At 55.6% G+C, this 23,960-nt stretch overlaps 2 protein-coding genes across 4 annotated transcripts; one reads left to right on the top strand and one right to left on the bottom strand.

Annotated features, from left to right (window-relative positions):
* Nucleotides 1–6,844: 6,844 nt before the first annotated feature.
* TST (thiosulfate sulfurtransferase) lies at nt 6,845–13,469 on the bottom strand. Of its 2 annotated transcripts, XM_079774440.1 has the most exons (3): nt 13,372–13,469; nt 12,115–12,730; nt 6,845–7,306 (listed from the first exon to the last, which is right to left on the bottom strand). In XM_079774440.1, exons 2-3 carry the CDS (start codon nt 12,707–12,709, stop codon nt 7,008–7,010), a joined length of 894 nt encoding a protein of 297 aa, XP_079630566.1. In that variant the 5' UTR covers nt 12,710–12,730; nt 13,372–13,469; the 3' UTR covers nt 6,845–7,007. The 2 variants fall into 2 exon arrangements, with proteins under 2 accessions (XP_079630566.1, XP_079630567.1); XM_079774441.1 differs by lacking the exon at nt 13,372–13,469 and having other exon boundaries at nt 12,115–13,365.
* A 171-nt stretch (nt 13,470–13,640) lies between these two features.
* On the top strand, nt 13,641–22,681 carry MPST (mercaptopyruvate sulfurtransferase). 2 transcript variants are annotated; one of them, XM_079774438.1, is made up of 3 exons: nt 13,641–13,753; nt 18,352–19,000; nt 21,936–22,681. In XM_079774438.1, exons 1-3 carry the CDS (start codon nt 13,673–13,675, stop codon nt 22,232–22,234), a joined length of 1,029 nt encoding a protein of 342 aa, XP_079630564.1. In that variant the 5' UTR covers nt 13,641–13,672; the 3' UTR covers nt 22,235–22,681. The 2 variants fall into 2 exon arrangements, with proteins under 2 accessions (XP_079630564.1, XP_079630565.1); XM_079774439.1 differs by lacking the exon at nt 13,641–13,753 and adding an exon at nt 13,760–13,851.
* Nucleotides 22,682–23,960: the final 1,279 nt, after the last annotated feature.

The following is a 23,960-nucleotide window of genomic DNA, read 5'->3' as shown; positions in this document are numbered from 1 at the left end:
GGATTCTTGTTCCAAGCTTAATGCTGTGGACAAAGAAACCACCTGTCAGTCGTCTCAGATGTCACAGAGGCTTCGTGAGCGTGAAACAGGGAGACCTGTGGCCATCGGCCCCGCCCCCGACCAGAGGCCCCTCCATGCCCCTGCTCCCAGTGCTCCCTGCACTCAAGGGGTCCCCTGCCCCATCCACCCATGGCCCCTGGCACTGGGCCTGCCTCCTGGACCCCTGCAGGCTCTGCTCTTTCTAGAAGCCCTGGTCACCCCCACACCAGCGAGTGCCCCCAAAACCTTTCTCAGGCAGCCTGGGGCCTAGGCTCCTCTTCTTCCTCCTGCTCCCCCATCTACACCACCAGCACGCCCCTGGCTGTGGGGTGCTGCCCCAGGGTCCCCATGCTGGTGACTGTCTGCCTCCCTGCAAATAGGGTTTTGTCCATTTCACCAGCTGGTCATTCAAGCTCACACGAAGGGAATCAAGTTGTCCAATGTGGAGGGGAGCCGAGAGCAGGACCCACTCTGGTGTCTTTCTTCCCAAGACAGGCCTCCGGGGCGAAACGGCAGGGGGGGGGGGGGGGGTCTGCTCCGGCATCTTCGAAAGCCTCTGCACCTTTTAGGTTTGTGTTCCTTTTTCCGAGGTGATCTTTTTCTTATTCATATTCTCTTATTTTATCACTTTTTTTTTAAAGGTTTTCATGAATTTTTAAATAAAACAATTTATTATATAACAGATGTTTAGTCCAGCTAGAAGGGATCTTTGAGATAAGCTACTTTAACGGCTTCATTTTATTGATAAAGAAACTGAGGCCCAGAGAAGGAGAGTGACTTGTCTTAGGTCACCCAGCAGTTTGTTCTGCCGGCAAGCTCAGAGCAGTTTAAGAACTGGATTAATTTTATCACCTTGAAAAATCACTAAGCAAAACGCCTTATTAATTTTTTACTTAATTGTTTGGTGATTGTGCAGGTTCTGATGTAACTGCCAACGATCCCAACACCCTCCCCGCCCCCCCCCCCCATATTCACACACTGCAATATGCCCCCCTTAAATGTGGACTGGACCTAGCAACTTGCTTCAGATCAAAAGAATATGACGGAAGTGAGGGAATGTCGCTTCCAAATTAGACCAGTGGCTTTTGTCTTGTTCACACACTCTCTCCAGCTCTTCTGGGCTTGCCCGCTCTGACGGAAGCAGCTGCCGTGTTCTGAGCTGCCCTATGGAGAGGCTCAGGTGTAAGGAACAGAGGGGAGGCCCTGGCCAACAGCTCGGAAGGAATGGAGACCCTTCGTCCATCAGGATTCAATAAGAAACTCATTGAATCCTGCCACCTGAACGACCCTTCCCCAGTTGAGCCTTGATATGAGGACACAGCCCAGCTGACACTTAATTACAGCCTGTGGGAGACGCTGAGCCAGAGGACCCAGCCACGCGCCACACCCAGGATCCTGCCCCTGAGAAACTGTGAGGTAACAATTTGTCTGTTGTTGTTTATTTAAAAACACATGGCTTTATGCTGCTGAGCTTTGTGGTGATGTATTATGCAACAATAGCTAACTAATATTTTGGTACCAAGGATGGGGTGCTGCTGTAACAAATACCTAAATGTGTGGGAGTGGCTTTGGAACCACGCAGTGGGTGGAGCCTGGAAGGATTTTGAGGAACATGACAGACCAGGCCTGAATCGTGTTAAACGGGCTAGTAGTAGAAATCCAGACTCGGAGGATGCTGCCGCTGAAGGCACAAAGGGAAGTGAGGGGCATGTTATCAGAACCTGGAGGAGAAGTGTCCTTGTTGTTCAGTGACAGAAACGTAGGGACACCCATTGGCAGTTCTGTGGAAAGCGGGGCCTGTGACTAATAAGCGGGGTGAGCTAACAAAGGAGAGTTCCAAACAAAGTACTGGGCGTGCCTCCTGGTTTCTTCTTGCTGCTTATCGTGGAAGGTGAGAGGAAAGAGAAAGATTGAAGAAAGAACGGTTAAAGGAAAATGAGGCAGGACTTAATAGTTTTGAAAATTCTCATCCTCTCCAAATGCCAAAAGATGCTAAAATTAAGAAAAGGCTTCAGGAGGGGAAATGGGAGACATCTGTAATACTGTCAACAATAAAATATAATTTTTTAAAAAAGAAAGGAAACGCTTCAGAGTGCTGTCAGGAAAATTTAACCAAGAGGGTGACTGTACAACCTTTAGTTAAAACCTTAGAAAGGTGAAAGAATCAGAGTATTATTCAGTCACACAACGGGCCCTTAACAAAGTTAAAAATATGCCTCACAGACTCTCTTAATGAAATAATAGGGCCTCTAGGAAGCTTAACAGTGCTAACTCTCAGCAGGGTGCCAATTGAGAAGTACAATGTCATCGTTTTTGGAAAACTATATCGGCAAAAGTACTGCCAGCATGGAGTGAAAGGGACAGAGACAGTACAAAATAAGAGAAACCAGTGGACTTCCTAATTCTACTGACAGAAATGGTCTGAAAAAAACCACTCAGCTGCAAACACGCACTACCTCTTTTTTTTTTTTAACGTAACTTAGAGAGTGGAAGCAAGGGTCCATAGGGCAGAGCTGAGAGCCATGGAGAATTATTTCCATGCCTTGAAACCTAATAGAGAAAGTCCAACATTTGCCTGACCAAATTTCAGAACTGCTATGGACCAGTGACTCCGTGTTTCCATTTTCCTCCTATTTGAATAGGAATGTCAGCAGCTCTTATCCTCTGCCTGCCGCACCATTGTAGGCCAGGTGTGTTCAGGGAAGATTACTTAGTTTCACAAACCTCCTGATGGAGGACTGAACTCAGGAAACAGCACCTGCCCAACTGGTGTGGCTTAGTGGTTGAGCGACGACCCGTGGACCAGGATGTCATAGTTCGATTTCTGGTCAGGGCACATGCCAGGGTTGTGGGCTTGATCCCTGGTTGGAGGGCGTGCAAGAGGCAGCTGATTGATGACTCTCCCGTCATTGATGTTTCTATCTCTCTCCCTCTCCCTTCCTCTCTCTGAAATCAATAAAAATAAAAAATAAAACACATGCCCCATCAAACGCACCTGTGACCTGCAGGTAGAGAGTTCGAGACCCTGAAGACTGTTGTATTAGCATGTCTTGTTTTAGAAAAAGATCAGAAACAACACCTGAAGAGCCTCATCCACATCTGGGCCTGATTTATAGAAAGATTCTAGATATTAAGGAGATGGTGCAATGAGATGAGATGTTTGGAGATCTTGGGAGGGGGTGAATGTATATTGCATGTGGAAGGGACATATATCATTGAGGGTGAGACGGGGCAGTTGACATGGCTCCAGTGTCCCCTATGCCTTGGTATTAATTCCACTAACCGCTCCATCTGTGGGCTGGACTTACTGACTTGCTTCTAACAAATATGACAAAAGTGATGGGATGCCACCTCCGAGATGAGATGATAAAAGAGGAGATGTCTTGTTCACACTCTCTCTGGCGCTTCTTGGCTCCGTCACTCTGACGAAAGCAGCTTCCATGTGGTGAGCTGCCCTCTGGAGAGGCCACCCTCATGGCCAACCTGGCCAACAGCTCATGAGGAACTGAGGCTCTCAGTCCAACCTCCTACCACGTGAGGGGCTTTGGAAAGGGGTCCTTCTTTAGTTGGCCTTGAGATGAGACTGAAGCCCCAGCCAACAGCTTAATCACAGCCTGTGAGAGAGCCTGAGACCGAGGACCCATGGAAGCTGCACTTGTATTCCTGGCCCACAGAAACTGAGATAATATTGTGGTCGTAAGCCACTAAGTGTTGGGCGATTTGTTATGCAGTCTGGTGGGTTGGTCTGTCTTCACACGGACTCAGTGCGGAGTTTAGAGAAAGTATTGACTCACCCTCTTTCACGGAGAAACTGGGGCTCAGGAAAGAAATAGGACCTCACCCGGGTGGTGTTGAAAACAAGCCCACATCTTCTATGTCCTTCAAGTGAGTTTCCTGCTCTTGTCCTCATTCCCCATGCCCAGCCACCCACCCGAGTGCCCACAGCAGCGTCCCATCTGCCCCAATGGCACCCCCAGTCCACAGATGTGTGGACTCACTGCAGGTTCTGACCTGAAGAGAAGGTCCCAAGAGATGTTGGTGAAGAAGGGAGGAAGAGAAGGTCCAGTTGCAGGCTGGGCACTCTTCACTCACGAACAACTCTGAACGGGAGAAGGAAGATGAAATCTGGGTCATGACAGACCCCCCAGACCCCCTAGCAAGTGCCTGTCTGACCTCTCCACTCTCCGTTATAATGTCAGAAAACACGTGAACCGCTCTGGTGTGTGCTGAAGCCCAGGAGTGCAGATCTGCACTGCACAGCTGCCGAAGACCAATGGGTGGTTGCTAGGGAGCAGCCCTTCCCTGCTGTTCATTGGAGTCTCCATGGCGACCACTATACACAGGGCTCTGTTACCTCAGAGGGCAGATAGGCCAACCATAGGGGTCAGAGGCCATGGAAAACCAGTACTGAGGGACGAAATATCCCCTGAGCACCCACCATGTGCCAGGTTGTGTACCATCAAGCGGGAAGGAAGTTTTGGGATTACAAAGGATTAAGTAGAGAGTGATTCGTTCTAACTAGGGAAAAAAGACAGGGCTCAAAGAAGGGCCATGTGAGCTGGATTTTGAAAGATGCAGAGGAGTTCAACAATTTAGAAGGGACTCAAATATTAAAGGCATGGATGTGTTTATGAGCATAAATGTAGGTCCAGGGGAGAGGGGAGGGGAGGGAAAGATGCACTAACTGCCCGAGCTGGATGTGAAGGGATCAGGAACCAAGGAGTAAAATTAGGGGGGCTGGGATAGTGAGGGTCTAGTCTCCTCCTCTTGAAACATAAGGGCTTCAGAAGATTATATGAGGTTGTGACATGCGCAGTTGGTGCTCAGCAGAGGAGGGGGTATAAGGGATACCTCCTGCATGGCCAGCCTTTCAGGGTCTCCTCAGGAGGCGCAGAGCACTGTGGTTAAACTTGGGGTCCCAGAGTCTGGGCCTGCCACTTTTTAGAAAGAGTAGCTTTGTCCATGTTCTTTTTAAAAAAAATTTTTTTTTATTGATTTCAGAGAGGAAGGGAGAGGAAGAGATAGATAGAAACATCAATGATGAGCAAGAATCATTGATTGGCTGCCTCCTGCACACCCACACTGGGGATCATAGGCTGACACTCAACCACTGAGCCACGCCAGCCTGGCTGCCCATGTTCTTTAGATGAACTTTCCTCACATGTGAAACATATATAACCCACCTCCAAGGGTAAGAGTGAGGACTGGACGTTTTGTGAAATGCCTAGAACATTGCCTGGCAGAGAGAGATGTCACCTATAACCCTAAGCTAACCCCGTAAGTGACCCATCAAGTCCTTCAGAGTACACCAGACTCAGACCCCTTTATCCATCTCCTCAGCTTTCCCGACCCTGGTCCAAACCTCCACCACCTCTTGCCTGGGTTAGCACACTGGCCCCCTCACGGGTTTCCTGGTTTTGCTCTGTTCCCTGAATTAACTGCCTGTAGGTGCGTCAACGTACAGGCAGACCTCACAGGTATTGTGGGTTTGGTTCCAGGCCACCATAATAAAGCGAGTATCACGATGAAGCAAGTCACACACACGTTTTGGCTTCCCAGTGCATATAAAAGTTATGTTTCTGCTACAGTCCAAGTGTGCATGAGCGTTATGTCTAAAAAACACCTCTTAATTTAAAATACATCGTTGCTGAAAATTGCTAACTAGCACCTGAGCCTTTAAGCAAGTCAAAATCCTTTTGCTGGTGGAGGGTCTTGCCTGGATGTTGATGGCTGCTGACTGAGCAGGGGGGTGGCTACTGCAGGCTGGGGCGGCGGTGGCAATTTCTCAATAGAAAACAACTAGAGGCCCGATGCATGAAGATTTGTGCAAGAATGGGCCTTCCTTCCCCTGGCTGCCGGTGCCGCCTTCGCTCCGGCCGGAGCCGCCTTTCTGCCTTCCCACGCTGCCCAGAGGCCTGGAGCTGCTGGGGCAGTGCAGAACGCCTGTGTCCTGCCCAACCCCCGGCCACTCAGCGCCTGCATATGCAAATTAACCTGGCATCTTTGTTGGGTTAATTTGCATACACACTCCTAATTGGCTGGTGGGCATTGCTAAAGTACAGTCAATTTGCATCTTTCTCTTTTATTAGTGTAGATGGAGCCTGCCACATCCATTGACTCTTCCTCTCATGAACAATTACTCTGTCGCATGTGATGCTGTGGGGTAGCATTTTACCCACAGTAGAACTTCTTTCCAAGCTGGACAGCGGGCAGCAGGGAACCCCCAGGAGGTGGGGCCTGGAATCATCTTCTCTCCCCAAAGGAGGGTTTACAGAGCCTGTTGCTGGAAAACTGGAAATCCAGCCACCTGGGTCCAGTCTGCTGGGTGGTTTTCTTCCACCACAGCTCCTGGTTCACCTGCCGAGCTCCTGTCCCAGGGACAGAGGATCTTATTCTGAGGCAGGAAGGTCACCTAAGGTGGAGGCCACCTTCCCTTGGCCTGCTGCTGAGCATCACCTCTTCTGAGGCCCCAGGGCCTGTGTTGTGTGACACCTCTTTCAATAGTCATTCGGAAGGCTAGCTGCCCCTCCCCTCCCCCTCCCCCCCCCACACACACCCAGAGGGCTGGGCCTAGAGCAGGGGTTGGTGCCTGGCCAGCTGTGGCTTCACTTCTCTCTGGCTTCCTGGTGCCCCTTCTAGGTAGGGCCCAGCATGCCCCACCTTTGCCAAAACTAAGTAATAAAGTGGCTTCCCCAGCTGTGCTAGAGTGTCTTTCCTTGGTGGTTCTAAGGCATCGGCCGGAGATGGAAATATGGGGCGTGCGGGGCAAGGATGGAAGCCAGGCAGAGACAGGCAGACACAGCACTCAGAAAAAGCCACGTTTATTCCAGTGTTGTTGCGGGGCGGAACGGGGGAGAGGAGAGCTTTAGCCTCAACCCTAAGATCTCCTAGGCGGGAGCTATGAACCAGCTGCAGGTCATGCCAGTCACTAACCGGCTGAGCTCTGGGCGAGCGGAGAGGCTCCCTGCTCAGGCCTTCCCGTCCTTCGACTGGGACACGCGGGTCTCTGGGGGGGCCCGGTGGAACCACTCGAACCAGGAGCCGTCATAGACGGCCACGTCGGGCTTGCCGCAGAGGTAGGCGGCCAGGGCAATGTGGCAGGCGGTGACACCCTTGCGGCACGTGGCAATGAGGGGCTTTGCGAGGTCCACCTTCTTGGCCTCGAACATAGCTCGGATCATCTCTGGGCTCTTCTCGAAGCCATCCTCCGTCAGGAAGTCCATGAACGGCATGTTGACCGCGCCTCGGATGTGGCCCGAATCCAGTCCTGGGCAGGGGCAGAGGGCAAGGTTAGGAAGGCATGGGGGTGGGGCAAGTGGGGCCTGGAGTCCAAAACCATTCAAGGCTATCAGGATAGGGTGCTTCGCAAATAAACGGAACGTCTTTGCCCTTCTCTGAGCTCACCTATATTCTTCTCTGAGCATTGAATGTAAGCCCTACCTATATTCAATGTTCCTGACTTAAGACAAAGTGCCCTCTCCCCACAAACCTGCCTTGAGGTAGGAATTTCCAAAATCATACCTGCCTGAGAGGACAGGGAATGAGTCTCAGCTCTACCACATACTAACCTTTACCTTGGGTAAATCGTATCACTTTTCTGAACCTCAGTTTTCTCATCTGTAAAATGGGCTCAGTGGTACAGCCCCGTCTCATAGGGTTGTTGAGAAGAGCAAGTGAAATAATGTGAATGCTATGTGCTGTGTCAACTGCTGAGGACACAGAGGTGAAAGGGACTCAGCTCCGCTCTCTGGGACTATGGTCTAGCAAGGACGATAGATGTTAAACAGACACCCTCAGAATTCATTCATCTTAACACGGCTCCATTTTACAGGTGATTATACCGAGGTTGGGTAAATAAAACAGCTTCCTAAGGGCACACAGAGAGGTAAAGGCAGACCCAGGATCGCAGTCACTGGTTTTCCTGTTAAGCACACAGCGGTGGAAGGAGCATACGCCCTGGTCTTCGACAAGTTCAAATCCCAGCTCTGACACTTACCAGAAGGTGACCTTAAGCAAGTGACCTCACTTCTCTGAGCCTCAGTTTCCCCATGGGTAAATGGGAATGAGCCGAGTCACAGGTGTCAGGGCTGTTGTAAGGACAGCAGCACTGACTACTGAGGCTGCCAGCCACCCTCAGCTGCTGTCGCTCCCACCACTTCACCACCCACCCTAGTGACCCTGGGCACACAGTAGGTGTGGTCATGCCAGCAACGTCCCATTCCTCTCCCCTAAGAACAAAGAGGATTCCGAAATTTGCTGGCACAACTCAAGAGTTCCTTTGATTAAATAGATGCCCAACTTATACAATTAGAGCAATTTCTTCCTGTGCTGATCTCACCTTTTTTTAAAAAAAAAAAATTTCATCTTTGTCTGGCAACTTTAATCTGAGATTGGATGGTGCTGACCCTGCCAATGAGAAATATTTCACCTGTTGGCTTTGAGGGTGCTCTTTGCCAAGAAACCAACTTTAAAATGTTCAGCATCCACGCAGTGGGCTGGATTTAGTGCCTTTAAGAGCACAAGCGTCGGTTGAGTTCTGAATGCTGATGTTCCTTCTGAAACAGCTTCATTGTTTCCCTCTGATTACGTAAGAGGCACCTCTGGGGAGTGAAGAAGTCAGAGGATGGGGCCCCTTTCAACTCTGCCAGCAGGGGCTCAGGGTGTGTCTGAGGAATTTAAATGAGCAGGAACTGCCTGTCCTGCCCTGCCCACGCGTGCGTACGTGCGTGTAGACGGGGGCGGGGGGGGGGCGGGGGGGAGAGTGAACCCCGCCCAGAGCTCCTTGGAGAACAGGCAACTGTGATGGGCCCAGAAGCTCCTGCTGCTCTTCTTCCAGGTCCAACTCCAGCTGCAGGCTCAGCTTTCCCCACCACCATGCTCACAACCTCTGGTATCAAACCCCCAAAGGGCAACCTCAAGAACCTTATCCTCTTGGCACTAATGGGGAGTCCAGGCTCAGAGAGGTGAGGGAACTTACCCTAGGACACACAGCACAGGTGTGGGAAGTCAGGTCTGTCGGACCCCAAGGCCCGTGTTCTTTGACCACCAGAGCCTTCCTGGAAGAGGGGGCTGAGGTGGGGGGGAATGGATGAGATGACCCCCCCCCATTTTCCTCAACTGCTCAGAGGTCTAGGACTCTGTGTTCCAGCTCTGGCCAAGAAGATGCCAGTCAAGTTGGTGAGGCTACTGGTAGGTGTGGGTTTTCAAGCCAAGGAAACCTGTTTGGCTCTTTCTTGCTTTCTTCCTAAAGGCACTAAGGAATTCAGTGCAAGTAGCGCCAGTGGGTAGCCCCCAACCCAGGGCACTGGGAGGCATCTTAGCACCCTCCCGCAACCCCCACCCCCTCCCAGCCCCCAGACTTTCAAGGGAGAGAGGCGGAGGGGCCACAGGATCCCGTAGCCACAGCGCAGAGTGGGGGCTTTCTTCCCGTCTGTTTGCTGGCACGCAGTGGTCCGGGAAACAGCCCCACTTCGATGCCCGCAGACTGGGGTCAAGTCTTGGCCATGCTGCCTCCTTAGAGAGGTCTCTGCTCCCACCTGCAAAGTGGGACCAATTCCAACCCCCACCTGCCTCCCTGGGCAGGGCTGCAGTGGCGTTTATAAAGGCTCTGCAAACACAGTGCTCACTAGGTCAATATCCTCCCTCTTCAGCCTTACCCCACCCCGGGGGAGGGAGGAGGAAAAAAGAATGAGTTTATAAAGACGGAGCTGGCTCAGTTCCTACCTGATTCCCCTCTCCCCCTATAAGGTGAGCAGTGTTCCTTTCATTGGGGTTCAGAGGTGAAAGGACTTGCTCAAGACCACATGCAAGGGCCACACGGCGATATAAACTCAGGTGTCTGCCTCCAACCTTGCTCCCCTTACAAACAAGACCAAAGGTACTGGGGGCACAAAACCTAGGCCCGAGGGGGCGTTGCTTGCCTAGGTTTTGCAAAACGTGGCTGTCGGTTTTCTGAGGCCTTGCTTCCAGCTCCTCCTGGGACACTCCTTCCAGGGGTGCCCAGGGCCCGCCACCCACATTCCTCTGGGTGTTACATCCGGACTGCCTGCCGGGCCCACGCACTGCCTCCCTGATCCACCCCAAGTTGGCGACCATGAATTCAGCAGAGACTCATGTGCCTTTGTGTCCCCAAAATGCCTTGTACGGAAGGAAGGCCAGCAAAGCCACTTAGAAAGTAAGGGAGGGAAGGGCTACATCCGCCATGCCTTTCTAGCCGGCCCTGGCCTCTGCAGTTCCTCACCCTTCTCAAAATACCCTCCCAGCCACTGCTGCTTTTAAAGGAACACACCCCCGGGTGGGCAGGGCTGGCATTACTTCTCCTTTTACAATAAAGGAACCCAGAGAAGCTGAGCAATTAGATTGAGGTTTCACCAAGTTCCCGACCTCAACTAAGACCCACGCTCCCCAGGGTTCCAGATGGGACCTGTAGGAGGTGGGAGTAGGGCCACAGGGCAGGGGGCAGGGCTTGAAAAGTCCAGACTTCCAAGAGGCATCACATGCAGCAGGCGGTTTCCTCTCTCTGGGCCTCAATCTCCTCATCTCTAAAATGGGAGTGAGGACACTGGGTCTGGCATCTCTCAACTCTCCCTTCACTGATCCTCACAGTGCTTTGGGGCAAGCTGGAAAGCAACTGGGGAACAACTCCACAAGTCTCTCCACTCCCCGCCCACTCCCCGCCCCAGCAGCTTAAGTCCCAAGGAGAGAAGGCGTCTTGAACCAAGGCCATGAGGAGCTGTAGGAACTCCGTGCCAGGAGTCTCTAGAAGGTGCCAAACGAACTTGAATCTTCAACTCTGGACCTTCAGAGAGCAAGCTGGGCAAGGAAAACACAGAGCGTGGAAAAAGCCCACGATAGGGACGAGGAACGCTGCGTTCTCCTGACTCATCCACTAACCAGCCTCGTGGCCTTGACCCCTCCCCTCCCTCCGGGTACCTCAGTCTCCCTTCTGTCTGATGAGGTGACCTTTCAGGCCCTCCAGCTCAAAGAGTGTTGGAAACAGCTTTCCGAGTTCTCTTCCTCGGGGCACAGACAGGAAGAGACATTTTTCAACACGTTGGGCAAAATGTTGCACAGGAGTTAGATTCTGCAGAGGAACCATGACCAAGGGCAGAGCCACCGCCCCGGGAGGTGCCAGCCACCCTGAAGGCTCAGGCCAGCCTGGGCCATGAGAGGCCCCAAGAGCACTGAGGTCCAGGGCGCCAGCAGGGGTGATGGCAAGGCCTCTGAGGTCTGTTAGGCGGTTCTAGAACTCTGCATTTCCTCTCCCGAGACGATCCCCACCCCCTGCAGTCTAGAACCTTCCACAGGAGAGGGAGCACTCATGTGCCATCTCCCTGCTGATGCCTAGGGAGGGGGCTCCCCTCCTGACCCTGCGAGGTGGGGGTGGGCAAAAGAGCAATGCATCCTGGTTTAGATCGCTGGTTTGAAGCGAGGCAGCACTGGATTCCGATCTTGACTTGGCCATGTAACTGAGCCAGTAACTTAATATCCTGGCATCGCCGTTGCCTCCCCTCTCAAACGGGGACAGGAAGCCTTGTTGGATGAGATAATGTGATGCCGAGTGCTTAGCGTGAAGTGCAGATGCTGTTGTAGCTCTGCCGACAGGCTGCAGCTGTCTGGAAAGGTCAGGGGGCCTGGGAGAGCTGGAGGGGGTGGTGCGGGGGGAAGGACGTTGCTGGCGTCTATAAGGGTTTCTGAGGAACAGAGAGGCCCTGAGACCTAGGTGTCCCTGAGAGGCCTCTGTACAGTGATTCATGCCTTTGGGCATGTGGGGAGCTAGTGCCTGGTGTGGAAATGGGCAGATATGTCACCAGCCACCGCTGCTGGTGCCACCCTATACAGATGCTAGGTGCCTGTCGGCACAGGACTATGGGACCACATATGGAGGTCCTCATGCATCAGAGAGGAAAAAGCCTTCAGGTTTGGCTCTGTCCTCTCATTTTACAGACGGAAAAACTGAGGCCTACATAGGAGGGACTGAGGGCAAAACCCGCCGAGGGTCCCAGACATCCTTATTCCCCACCCTTCCATGGGGCGTTATTCTCCAGGGACCATCCCGCCCACTGGGACACCTACCTACGGCATCTGGCTCTGGCTGGGTGCCCAGGTACCGCCCTTGGGCCCGTGAATCCACCAGCTGGAACCTCTTAGATTCAAGGTTCTCCAGCACCTGCTCGTAGGTCTTGAGCAGGGAGCGGTCAAGTGTGGCTTTGAAGACTGCGGGCTCTGGGCGGGAGGGCTCGGATGTCACCGGGTGGCCCTCCTTCAGCCAGTTCCGGAAGCCACCATTGAGCACCGACACTGTGCGGTGGCCAAACACCCGGAACATCCACCAAACCCGAGGTGCATAGAAGCTGCCCAGCTGGTCACCGTCATATACCACCACGTGTGTGTCATTGCCGATGCCCAGGTGGCCCACGTAGTCGGCGAAGCCCGCCTCGCTGGGCAGCATCATCTCGTAGGGTGACGACTTGTCCTTGCACTCCTCTATGTCAAAGAAGGAGGCGCCGGGCACATGGCGCTCTAGGTACTCCTTGCGGGCATCCCGGGTGCCAGGCGAGTACCAGGACGCGTCCAGCACCCGCAGGCTAGGCCCCAGCTTTCCAGCCCGGACGGACTCGGCCAGCCACCTGGTGGAGACCAGCGCCCGGTAGAGCACCTGATGAACCATGGTTTCGGCTCTGCGCTTCACCTGGCGCGGGTGGGAACCGGGAAAGAGACGGGCATGAGGACCCTGTGCTCAGCGCGGTGGGGCCTGGGCGGAGCTTTTCCCCCCCCGAACCCTTCAGGGTGGGGTGTTTACAGCCACCCAGCGGGCTGGGGCGTGCAGGGGGACGGGTGGGCAGATTCCCTAAAGAAAGACTCCACGCCCCGGGGTCCCCCTCACGGAAGGGGGTGGGGCAAGAGCTTCTGAGGGTTGGGGGTGGGGAGGGAGGGGGAGGTAGCTGGCCCTGGAAGCTACAATACTTGCCCTCAGGACCCTGCCGAGAAGAACGGTGAAAAGATGCCCAGGATGGGGGAAGGTGGCATCTTGGGCTTAGAGCCCCCTTTCCAGTGAGGGCAGGGGAGTGAGCTCGTGGAGGAGGGTTTGCCGGAGTCCCGCACTCTCCCCGCCCCCCTAACCCGCCGCGCCTCGGGTCTCGGAAACCTTCTGGGCAGCCGGGGCCAGCCTGCCCCCCAGGATGCCCGAGTCCAGCCCCGGTTCGGTGCCCTCTGCCCAGCTGGGTTAGGGATTCCGGGGGCATCGCGCCCGTCCTCGCCACGGGGACCTAACCCGAGGCTCGATCCCGAGCGGCCCGAGCGCAGGTCGCCGCCCTCACCCGCCGCACTTACTCGCCCTCGCCGCCGCCCTGGCTCCCGCCCCTGCCCGCCGGAGAAGTTCGCGGTTCAAACCCCGGGCCGGCAACTCCCCGGCCGGCCTGCACCATCGCGCCGCCGCCCACGGGGGGGGGGGGGGGGACGCGCGCCACTCGCTTCGGCCCCGCGTGGCCCGCCGCCCGGCGGCGCCCGCCCCGGGTCCGCCACCCCGCGCGCAGCGTCTCTCAGATCCCCCGAAACCCGCTGGGAACGCCGGGTGGCATCGGGGTGACGCGGGCTGAGACCCGGCGGCGCGGGCGTCCCCCAGGCCCATCCGATGGAAGGCGCGGGCATAGGCGGCTCCGAGTGGCCAGGGCGGTGGGCTGTGCCCAAGTCTCCTCCCTTTGGCCGGCCGCAGGTTGGTGTCGGGAGGAGGGGACAGCTGCGGGCGCGGGGAGGGGGCACCCTGCGGCGGGGGCTATGGCCGAGCCGGGAATCCGAGAGCCCGAACCCCGGGTAACTTCTGCGATGTCGCGTTTTGATTTGTAGGGGGAGGCCGATCTTTGGGGTGCACCGGGCGGGGGTCCCTGCGGGGCCTGATCGGAGGAGGGGATCGCAGTCTGGGAGGGAAGGCGCGCTCGTGGGTTTGCCCTAATAATGGTTGGCTGTGTGCAGCAGCTTGGGGCGCCCTGCAGGGTGGGGACGGAGTGAGTGGCCCTGGGTGGGGGAGGGGGGCACCTGGTGCCGCCAGAAAGGACCGGAGGGAGGGAGGAGGGACTAATAAACCCTGACAGATAAGCTAGGGAGAGGCCAACCGACCCCGGGGTGGCAGGGGTGGGAGGGGGAGAAACTAGCAAGGAACTTGCTGGCGTGAAATGAAAGTAACTTCTGTCAGGGCCCGTGTGGTGCGGCACTTTTCGGGGGGTGTTCCTTAGTTCCCACAACCGCCCTGCTGCCAAGGCCAGAACTTATTTAAAGAGCAGAGAGGGAAGCTGGGCTGGCTGCCCTGGGGCACTCGCCTTGAGGCCAGGCTGTGTTAGGTCCGGAGCCCACGTGGCACCGGCTGCCTTTGCTTACCTTGCCAATCTCCAGGCCTTGTACTTTTAAATATAATTGCCTTTGTTTTCCCATTTAACTGTAAGTTTATATACTTTTATTTTTAACAACCAGTTGGCATAATTCCTGAGACCCTAACAACTGGCGGGGCCTCATGCCTTCCTTAGCGTTTGCATATGCGGTTACATATACCTCGAATGCTTTTCTCATCCCCTTTAAAAGTTTTGTTTTATTCTGAAATAAATTCTATTCTCTCAGGAAGCTGCAAAAAGCCATACTTAGATGAGAGCATTGACCCAGTGAATCCTCTGAACTTGGTGCTTTGCAGTTGGGGTCCCGGGAAGGACAAGGCTGCAGAAGTCCTTGAATGCCAGTCTGATCGGAGCCCCGCTCTTCCAGGACCCACCCAGATGGTGGCCTGGGGCTCACACTCCCCCTGGTGCGGTTGTTTATGCTCCTGAGATGGGCCTGGGGCTGGCCTGTATGTCCTGGAGCCCTTCACTCCCAGAGCACCCCCAACTACACTGGTCCAGGCCTGCCAAGCACGCGGGAACCTGATCCTGCCCTTCAGGGACACACGCAGCCTGCTCTCCCAGACCCTCTACCTCCCAGTTTTTTTTAAGAACTGCCAATCCAGCAGGCAGGGTGGGGCGGGATGATTTCAGGCCTCTGAAGTCCCACCTATGAACCCAGCTAGCATGGCTCAGTGGTTGAGCATTGACCTATGAACCCAGAGGTCAGGGTTCGATTCCCAGTCAGGGCACATTTTTGGGTTTCGGGCTCAATCCCCAGTCGGGGGCATGCAGAAGGCAGTCAATCAGTGATTCTCTCTCATCATTAATGTTTCTATCTCTCTCTCCTCTCCCTTCCTCTCTAAAATTAATAAAAATATATATTTTTAAAAAGGCCACCTATGAGAGTAACTTTGAAAAACAAAAGCCGTTTTGAATGATTATTAATGCCAGCCATATGCAGTGCATCGTCACGGCCTTCTACATGCATTATTTAATCTTTGCTAAAAGAGGTGAGGTTTGGAAAGCCCTTTATAGGAAATGGTAACAGGCCAGGGACCTTAACATGTCCTCCTTCACATAACCTGTTAACACATTGCGGACCAGTAGTTTTATTGCTAGCTTTACCCAGTGGCCAGGTCAGTTTCTATTGAACGAGTACAAAATGTTAAAGGCACGCTTTAAAATTAAATACCCACTGCACTTTGAAGTTATTTGTTACACGTTCTTATAAGCAAATATCTTTTTAAAGTATGATTGGCCACAAGCCTTAGAACAGAAAACACGAGAATTCTCGTGATCCGTCCGCAATGTGTTAAGCTGCAGAGTGAAATTTGCACTGGCTTTCAGGTGGGAGTGGGGGGATCTGACTCCCAAACCATGGTTCTTATCTTTCTAAATGTATCCTTGAAGCAAAGAGCCCCAAGAATGGTGGTGGTGGGGCGGGGGGAGGGTGCCGGGGCTGTTGTGGTTTAAGAAGGGGCCCAAAGCAAACCTCCACATCATCTAGCTGTGTAAACCACAGATTCTGGGATGACCCCTTCACCAAAGCCCCCTGAAAAGGTCAAATGAGTTTGGATTTCCCCCTCCTCCAGGAAGCCTTCCCACACCTTCTATTCCAGCTGCAGGCCCAGCCAATGGCCCCTCTGTGCTCCCACTGAACTTCATTCAGCCTTTCCTTAATTGTACTGTATCTCAAGCAGGCCTGTGGCCTGCCTTTACCTCCAGGATCTGGCCAAGTCAAGAGTTTCTTTGTATCCAGCACAGGTCCTGTGGACAACGTGGTTCCTAAACGTCAGCCTGCAGCGAGACTGTGGGAGGGGGCTGGGCCTTAGGTTGCACACTGTACACTCATTAGTGGGCATCTCGGACCTACGCCTGGGGGAGAAGTCCAGCCTCAGGAGCTGAAATCTGGCTTCAACTCCTGAGCCTGCCCCTGGCCTGCTGCAGCGCTTAGCCTGTAGCCTGGCCCAAAGGGCCCTCCTGCAAACTCTTTTTCTCTAGCCATCCTCTTCCCTTTGGTGGCAGGACTGCCTGGGGTGGATGCAAAGGTTGGGCCCTGCACAGGGAGTGCACAGCCGAGGGGCGTGTCCTGGAGGCCTTGCAAAAGGGACGCCTTTCTCTAACCTGCACAAAGGCCTCTGGTGAGCTAGGGGCTGCCTGCACAGGGGCTGCTCGCAGTGGGAGCAGCTCGGCTTTGGAAGACTGTGGGCTGATATGACCGTGGGCCGCTGCTGGCTCAGGGAAGTGGAGGGGAGAGGGAGTGAGGTGCTAAGTCACTGTTGTTGCTACAAGAAGATCCAGAGAGAAAGCTCAGGCTCATGGGGCAAAATCTGACTGTGCTGGACACGGGGAGCCTGCTCAGTGCATGTCAGTGAGGTCTGGATTCCCGCGTCGGACTGCCTAGTGTGCAGCCTGGTCACTACTTCTCAAGTTCGTGCGCTTCTGTGATTTCAGCAGCCCCCTCTGTGAAACAGTGAGGATAATACCAAACCTCCCGAGGGCACTCACTCAACAAATCATCTAGAGCAGGGCAGGGAACATCTGGCCTGCGGGCCCTCATAAGGCCCGAGAAATCATTTGGTCTGGCCCTGCCGAGGCATTAGGGGCGAGGAACTTAAATGTTTGACCCCTATAGTAGGCTGATCTTTAAGTTGATAACTTTTGTTAATGTAAAAAAAAAAAAACCACATTGAAACCTGTAAAGAATTTTTGTGAGTTTATTTGAGCCAAACTGTCGACATATGCAGGGAAGCAGAACCTCAACGAATTGAGATAATGCTCCGAGAATGGCGGGTTACATTGTATTTATACATTGCAATCAAAGGAGGGACATAGGTGGGTTACATGAAATCCACTGGTGATAGATTAAGGAAGTGGGATAAAGCAAACGGGGTGGGGGGGGGGGAACCCCTGGGATTGGATAAAAAGTAAAATGATGGACACATACTTAGGTGGGTGCAGGAACAATTAACATGATAATGAAGGAATTTGTGGTATCTGTCCTGGCGCCCACCACATTTGGTTGTGCCCCAGGGGCTCCAGAAAAAGGGGAAGTTACAAGTTACCCAGACATTTCAAGGATATGATATCCTAGATGTAAAAAGACAGATAGGCTCAGCTAAGGTAAAGGTTGACCTCGTCAGTGAAGATGCCGGCCTAGGACGTAACTGCCCACCGTAACTGCTTTTAGTTCAAGTTTAATTTCAGACCATCCTTTGTGGTGACTTTAGTTTAATTTCAGACCATCCTTTGGTTACTTTAGGTCTCTGAGTTTGCAAGACCGCCATGCAGGCCTCCCCTGAGCTTGTCAGGTCAGCATGTGGCCCCTTTCGTCCACACTTTGAACAGCCCTCGAATGATGTTATAAATATCCAAATGGGCCTTGGCAGAAGAAAGGTTCCCCACCCCTGATGTAGAGCCCACTCGGTGACCTGCCTTGTTCTAAGGTGTTGTGAGGATGAAACGGTCCCCACAGCCGGACCCAGTGGGCTCCCGCTACTCTTCCTATTAGGCTGCTTGTGTAAATGCTGAGTGAATGAGTTCCACCAGGGACCGTCCTTGCTGGGTGCATCTTAGGGGGGGGGCCTAAGGCTTTTGCCCCTGCTTGGGCCCTCTCCCAATGTGCCCCCACCCCCACGCAGCAAGCAGCACTGAGGGGCCCTCCAGGCCCTTTCTAGGGGTCATGGTCATCACTGTGCCGGTTATATATCCTGGCGGGGGAGGGGAGGGAAGGCCGCGGTGACCCAAGTCTGCACCTGGGTTCGCCGCAGATGATTTTCTGAGGTCCCTGGACTCTGCCCTCCGCCCTCCGCCGGCTCCACCTCCCCTCCTGGCCCAGCCCCAGCTCCAGCCCCTGCCCCAGGCCCAGCCTCAGAGGCACGGGGCGTTTCCTGCCCGAGGGCCGGCCCTTCCTAGATTCCCTCCTGACTTCCTCCCTGTTTCCCAGGCCCGCAGCCCTAGAGTCTCAGCCGCCGCCGCCGCCGCCATGGCCCCGCCGCAGCTCTTCCGCGCGCTGGTGTCGGCGCAGTGGGTGGCCGAGGCGCTGCGCACCCTGCGCGCCGGGCAGCCCCAGCAGGTGCAGCCCCTGCAGCTGCTCGACGCCTCCTGGTACCTGCCCAAGCTGGGCCGCGACGCGCGCCGCGAGTTCGAGGAGCGGCACATCCCGGGCGCTGCCTTCTTTGACATCGACCAGTGCAGCGACCGCACCTCGCCCTACGACCACATGCTGCCCAGCGCCGCGCACTTCGCGGAGTACGTGGGCCACCTGGGTGTGGGCGCCGACACCCACGTGGTGGTTTACGACGCCAGCGACCAGGGCCTGTACGCGGCGCCGCGCGTCTGGTGGATGTTCCGCGCCTTTGGCCACCCCGCCGTGTCGCTGTTGGACGGCGGCCTCCGCAACTGGCTGCGCCAGGGCCTCCCGCTGAGCTCGGGCAAGAGCCGCCCCGCGCCCGCCGAGTTCCGGGCCACCCTGGACCCCACCTTTGTCAAGGCGTACGAGGACATCAAGGAGAACCTGGAGTCCCGGCGCTTCCAGGTGGTGGACGCCCGCGCCGCCGGCCGCTTCCAGGGCACGGAGCCGGAGCCCCGAGACGGTAACAGGGCTGGCCCTCGGGTCTGGGAGGTCCCCCGGGGAGAGGGATCGGGCGCCCGCTGGGCACCGCCCTTGCCTTTAAAGGACCCCGCATGGGGTGGGGGCCCAAGGTTTGGTTTCTAGTCACTCACTCTGGGAGCCCCACTGACTTCAGTCCTCACCTGGGGACAGTGATGCTTGGGGCAATGACTCCCCCAAATTTGTTGGGAAGCCAGGGTGTATATGTGTGAGAACCCAAACAGCCTCCCCCCAATACTATGGATGTAGGGGTCACTGCAGAATAGGAGGGGTGGTGGGCAGGCCCAGTTTGGGAGAAGCCCCAAAGAAATGGGGCCTCGTCAGGTCTAGGCCATCTCTGAGGGTGATGGAGTTGGGGAAGAGGAGGCTGACCCCCCCGCCCAGGGTGGCAGAGGGCAGGAGAGAGGGGGCACTAAATAGAGGTTGCTGCCCAGTTTGGGGCAGAAACTGAATAGAGAGTGGCTGCTGGCCGGGGTTGGGGCAGGGTCTTCTCGGGGGGAGCTCCATTCTCCAGGCAAGGAGCCTGCAGGGGAGCCCATAAGAAGCAGCGAGGGGTCTCCACAAAGCAGGCGAGTCAGCGGCCCCTTGGTGTGAGCTTTTTCATGATCCCTCAAGGTGTCAGCTGTCGCTGTAGAGCAGAGGAAGTGGAACCGTAGAATGGCCACCTGGCTGTGGGTGTCAGGAGTTGAACTCCTGGAGCCGGTACATTTAATGTCCGTGAGCAGTAACTCCCCAGCCATCTCTCCTGTGCCTGCTTCAGGGAGGGGGTGAGGAACTTGCCACTTGCTCTGGGACTTGCTCAGGGACGCTCTCCTGAATGGCACCCCCAGGCCCTCGGATCGGGGGTGGGGCTTCCCGGAGCCGGCAGAGCAGCTGGGACTCACCCTATCCCAGCCGTGTTTGGGATGGCCCAAGGGCAAGGACATCCTCATCCCCAGTGCTGCCCGAGCTCACCCAGTAACTGGCACAGAGTCGAGGCCTTAGAGTATTGAATTCAGAAGGTCCCTGCCTCGTAGAACCCTGCAGAGCAGTGTTGACAATAGGCCAAACCATATACACTGCCGATTCCCAACCATTTACAAACCCATACAGGCTCAGCCTAATAAGAATGCCATCTGGAACCTGTTGGTGCTTCAGCTCAGCCCCCGGGGAGTGGAGGCGGGGACCGAGGAGTGAAGCAACATAGGACAGTGAGCCAGAGCCAGACCTGGCTGTGTGACAGAGCCCTGCCCCGGATGGCACTGGCTGTGTGACCCCTGGCAGGTCACCTCATCTCTGACCTGTCGTTTCTGCCTGTGTATAGTGGCAGCAGAATGGGGAACTTCAAGGATGGGGTCAGGGTCAAATGTCACAGGGCAGCTCTGTGCTGGCAGACACGGATGCACTCCGGAAATGGGAAGTGATCTGGTTACCGTGCTTACCGGGTTGTGGCTCTTTACCCGGGTGCTTCACACTCACCTCAGTCAAGCTTGCTCATCCGTGACACGGGACAGGAGATACACCCAGCAGGCCTGTTGTCAGGGGTGACCCCAGCTGATAGGTGCTGTGGTGTCAGGAAGCGGCCCAGCCAGGAGTGAACTCCTGGAGCCGGTACATTCAATGTCAGTGAGCAGCGCAGCGCTAAACCCGTGCAGAAGGTCACTGTCCCCATCCTTCCCGTTCCACGGCCCGAGACCCGGCCAGGTGCGCCTAGACTTGGCCACGTCGTCCCGGCAGGGAGGGGAAGCCTGCTTTGCTTGGTGGGGTTCAAGGTGCGGGGACCGCACTGCTCTGACCGGGGTTGGCAGCTTGCTGTGCGTCTTTGGCTCCGAGTTAGTCTCTATGCAATGTCTCTGACTGAGCCCAGTTCTGCATCTGCTAGCGGAGATGCCTGGCCCGCTCCAACCTCACGAGGGGCTCCAGTGCTGGCGGCACATGTGGCCCTGAGAAGAGAGAGTGGCTTCGGCCAGCAGCTCCCTGGAGGCGTGTCGCTCCACTGCAGCGGGTAAACTGAGGCAGAAGCCACCCTAGAGTTCCCACCCGCCTCAGTTTCCCCTTGGGCCGCAGCCTCCCCACTGTCTGGGCTTTTGCCATGATGACCTTGAACCCCTCTAAGCACCATGCTAGTCCCTGTCCCCGAGGAGGGCTTCTCCGTGGGATTCTTCCCGTTCCCACAGCCCAGACTCCTCTACCTGGCTGAATCCGACTCACCCTCAGGGACTTCTCAGAGACGCTTCTCTCACCACCCCTCCCAGGCAGTGCTGCCCGATGGTTAGCGCACAGGCTCTGGGCCTCTGCCCCTACTCACTTGGGCAGGTTAGCCTGTGTGCCTCAGTCTCCTCCTCTGTACAAAAGAGACGGTGGTAATTTCGTTCCCACAGCGTTTGGGGGAGGATTAAAGGAGGAAATACAGCTGAGGGGCTCAGAACAGTGCGAGGCACAAAGTGAGCGGTCAGTGCTGCCAGCTGTTAGCACCTTCTATGGTGTGCCCCACGCAGGAGGGCCTTTGGGCAACACTCGTCATACTTGTAACTATTCAGCGATTGCGTGTCTGCTTTGCCGGATCAGAACTCCTTGGCTGCAGGTACTCCCTGTCCCAGAGGCGGAGGTCTTGTTCCTCTCCATTGCCCCAGGGCACATAGTTGCCCCAGGGCACATAGTCAGTCTTCAGGAAACCGGGCGAGTGTGGCTCTGGTGGGCTCTGAGTCTTGGGCTCAGATTCCCGCCAGCAGTTTGCTGGAGGCACGAGCTTGGACAGTACTGACTCTCAGCATCTCCACCTGTGAAATGGGAATGCTCATAAGTCGTACCCGGGTTCCCAGTTGTGTGGGACACGTGAGATGATGCCCATCGGGGGTGTAGCGCCAGGGCTGCGTGGGGGCTGTCAGTACCCCAGAGGCCATTCACACCGCCCTTGTATTTGTCCCCTCCTGCTGCAGGCATCGAACCTGGCCACATCCCCGGCACTGTGAACATCCCCTTCACGGACTTCATGACCAAGGAGGGCCTGGAGAAGACGCCCGAGGAGATCCGCCGCATGTTCCAGGACAAGAAGGTGGACCTGTCCCGGCCGCTGGTGGCCACGTGTGGCTCCGGCGTCACGGCCTGCCATGTGGCATTGGGGGCCTACCTCTGCGGCAAGCCGGACGTGGCCATCTACGATGGCTCCTGGGTGGAGTGGTACATGCGGGCCCAGCCCGAGGAAGTCATCTCCGAGGGCCGGGGGAAGACCCGCTGAGAGGGGCAGACGGGACACAGGAAGCTCAGGGGACGCCCGGCCACCGCTGTGCCAGGCTGGTTGTTCTCACGCTGTTTTCACCAGAAGAGCATTTCTTCCTCCAACTCAGGTGGCACACGGGGTGCCATCCCAGAGGCCAGAACTTCTTTTGACTTGTGGGCTCCCAGGAGAGAAGGTGGAGAAGGTGGTGGTGGGCACAGGGGGAGGGGAGCCACCCACATGGAGCGGAGCTGGGCCCCACCTCCCTTCTGCTTTACTTTTGAGGAAATAAAACAGCCAAGTGCTAAGTGCTTCTCACTCCGGGGCTGCCTCGGTTTCCCTAGGAGCAAGGTTTCCAGCCCGCCCAGCAAGGGGAGCTCCATGGAGCCCGAGGGTCTTGGGGGCCTGTCCCTGCCCCTGGGAGGTGCTGGGGCCAAGAGCCAAATGCCCCCAACAAACCGTCCTCCATCCCCTAATGCTGGGGCTCTCCCTTCCGGCTCCTTCGCTGTGTCAGGTGAATCCTGCCATGTGATGTCTGAGGTCCCACTCAGAGCCCAGGGGTGAGTGGTGCCTCTCATTTCCAGATAGAGAGGGGTCCACAGGTGACCAGGAGGCTGCACCCGCTGAGGAGGCCTGCCCCGGCCCCTCTGGATGCACTGGAAAAGGGCAGAATTTGGCTAAATTGGAGGAGACTCTAATTTTAGACTCTGGGAGTCCACACTTGGAGGCTAGTCTCTGGAGCTGCCAGGGGGTGCGCAGACCCAGGGGTCCGTCCTCTCTGCCCACGGAGAACCTCTTCCCCGAGGCTTCCCCAGGGGAGCCACTCTGTTCTCCTCCCTCTGTCGGGTCTTCTGTGCAGAGGTGGACAGAGGGGTTTGAGAAAGCCCCAAGGCTTCCCGTCAGAGCCTGGGCCACCCTCCCCACCTACAAGCCCTTGAGGCACGTCAGTAGCAAAGGGCCAGTGTCAGCCAGTATTGGGGGAACCCTAGAAGGAGAAAAAAACACCAACGGGCAGTGACTTTCCCAAGGAAGTCCCAACCTCGCTGAGCCTCAGCTTCCTCATCTGTGAGATGGGAATAATACCCGCTTCAGAAGACGGGATTTCAGACCAGGAGTCCCATCTTTCCAGCTCAGGGTTTCGAACCTCCGCTCTGTGACCTTTGGGCCGGATCACCCTGGGTCCTGGGGCTGTCCTGGGTCCTTTGGGATGTTTGGCAGCATTTCTGGCCTCTACCCACTAGATGTCAGTGGGCCCACTCAGTTGTGACAACCAAAGCCATCTCCAGACATGCCTGGATGAACCACTGCTGTAGGAGCAGAGGACACTGGACCACAGCAGGCAGGGGCAGTGCAGTCAGGGAGCTCTGTGGAGGGAGCCCGGCCCCTGCAGGCACAGGTTAGTAGCCAAGACACCTGCCTTCTGTGCTGGTCCCAGACCAGCCTCATTTTCTCTCCCAGGAATGCCCCTGCCTCTACAGGGAGCAAGGTTTGTCTGCAAACACATGTGAGGTTCTGATCTGGCTTCTGTCTCCGCTACCCCATGTAAAACTGCCTGACCTTGGACACATTTCTGAGCCTTGATTTCTTCATCTTTAAAATGGCAGTGAGAGTACCTTCTTAGGGCAATATGGGGATTGAATGAGAGAACCATAGAAACTGGTGCCGGGCACAGAGTAAACATGAACAGTTATTAGTTGTTAAAAGCCTTTTACTCAGGCAGCATGTTGAGTGCCTCCTATACTCCGGC

The sequence above is a fragment of the Cnephaeus nilssonii genome, assembly GCF_951640355.1.
Source record: "Cnephaeus nilssonii genome assembly, chromosome: 6".
NCBI lineage: Eukaryota > Metazoa > Chordata > Mammalia > Chiroptera > Vespertilionidae > Cnephaeus > Cnephaeus nilssonii.
The sequence above is the reverse complement of the archived record's forward strand: the minus strand, read 5'-3'. Positions and strand labels throughout refer to the sequence as shown.

Coding starts and splice junctions, on each gene's coding strand:
- TST (XM_079774440.1), bottom strand. CDS start 12,709: ATGGTTCATCAGGTGCTCTACCGGGCGCTGGTCTCCACCAGGTGGCTG. Junction 7,307..12,114: donor GCCAGAGCCAGATGCCGTAG/GTAGGTGTCCCA, acceptor GCCCCTGCCCAG/GACTGGATTCGGGCCACATC.
- MPST (XM_079774438.1), top strand. CDS start 13,673: ATGGAAGGCGCGGGCATAGGCGGCTCCGAGTGGCCAGGGCGGTGGGCT. Junction 13,754..18,351: donor CTCCCTTTGGCCGGCCGCAG/GTTGGTGTCGGG, acceptor CCTGTTTCCCAG/GCCCGCAGCCCTAGAGTCTC. Junction 19,001..21,935: donor GGAGCCGGAGCCCCGAGACG/GTAACAGGGCTG, acceptor CTCCTGCTGCAG/GCATCGAACCTGGCCACATC.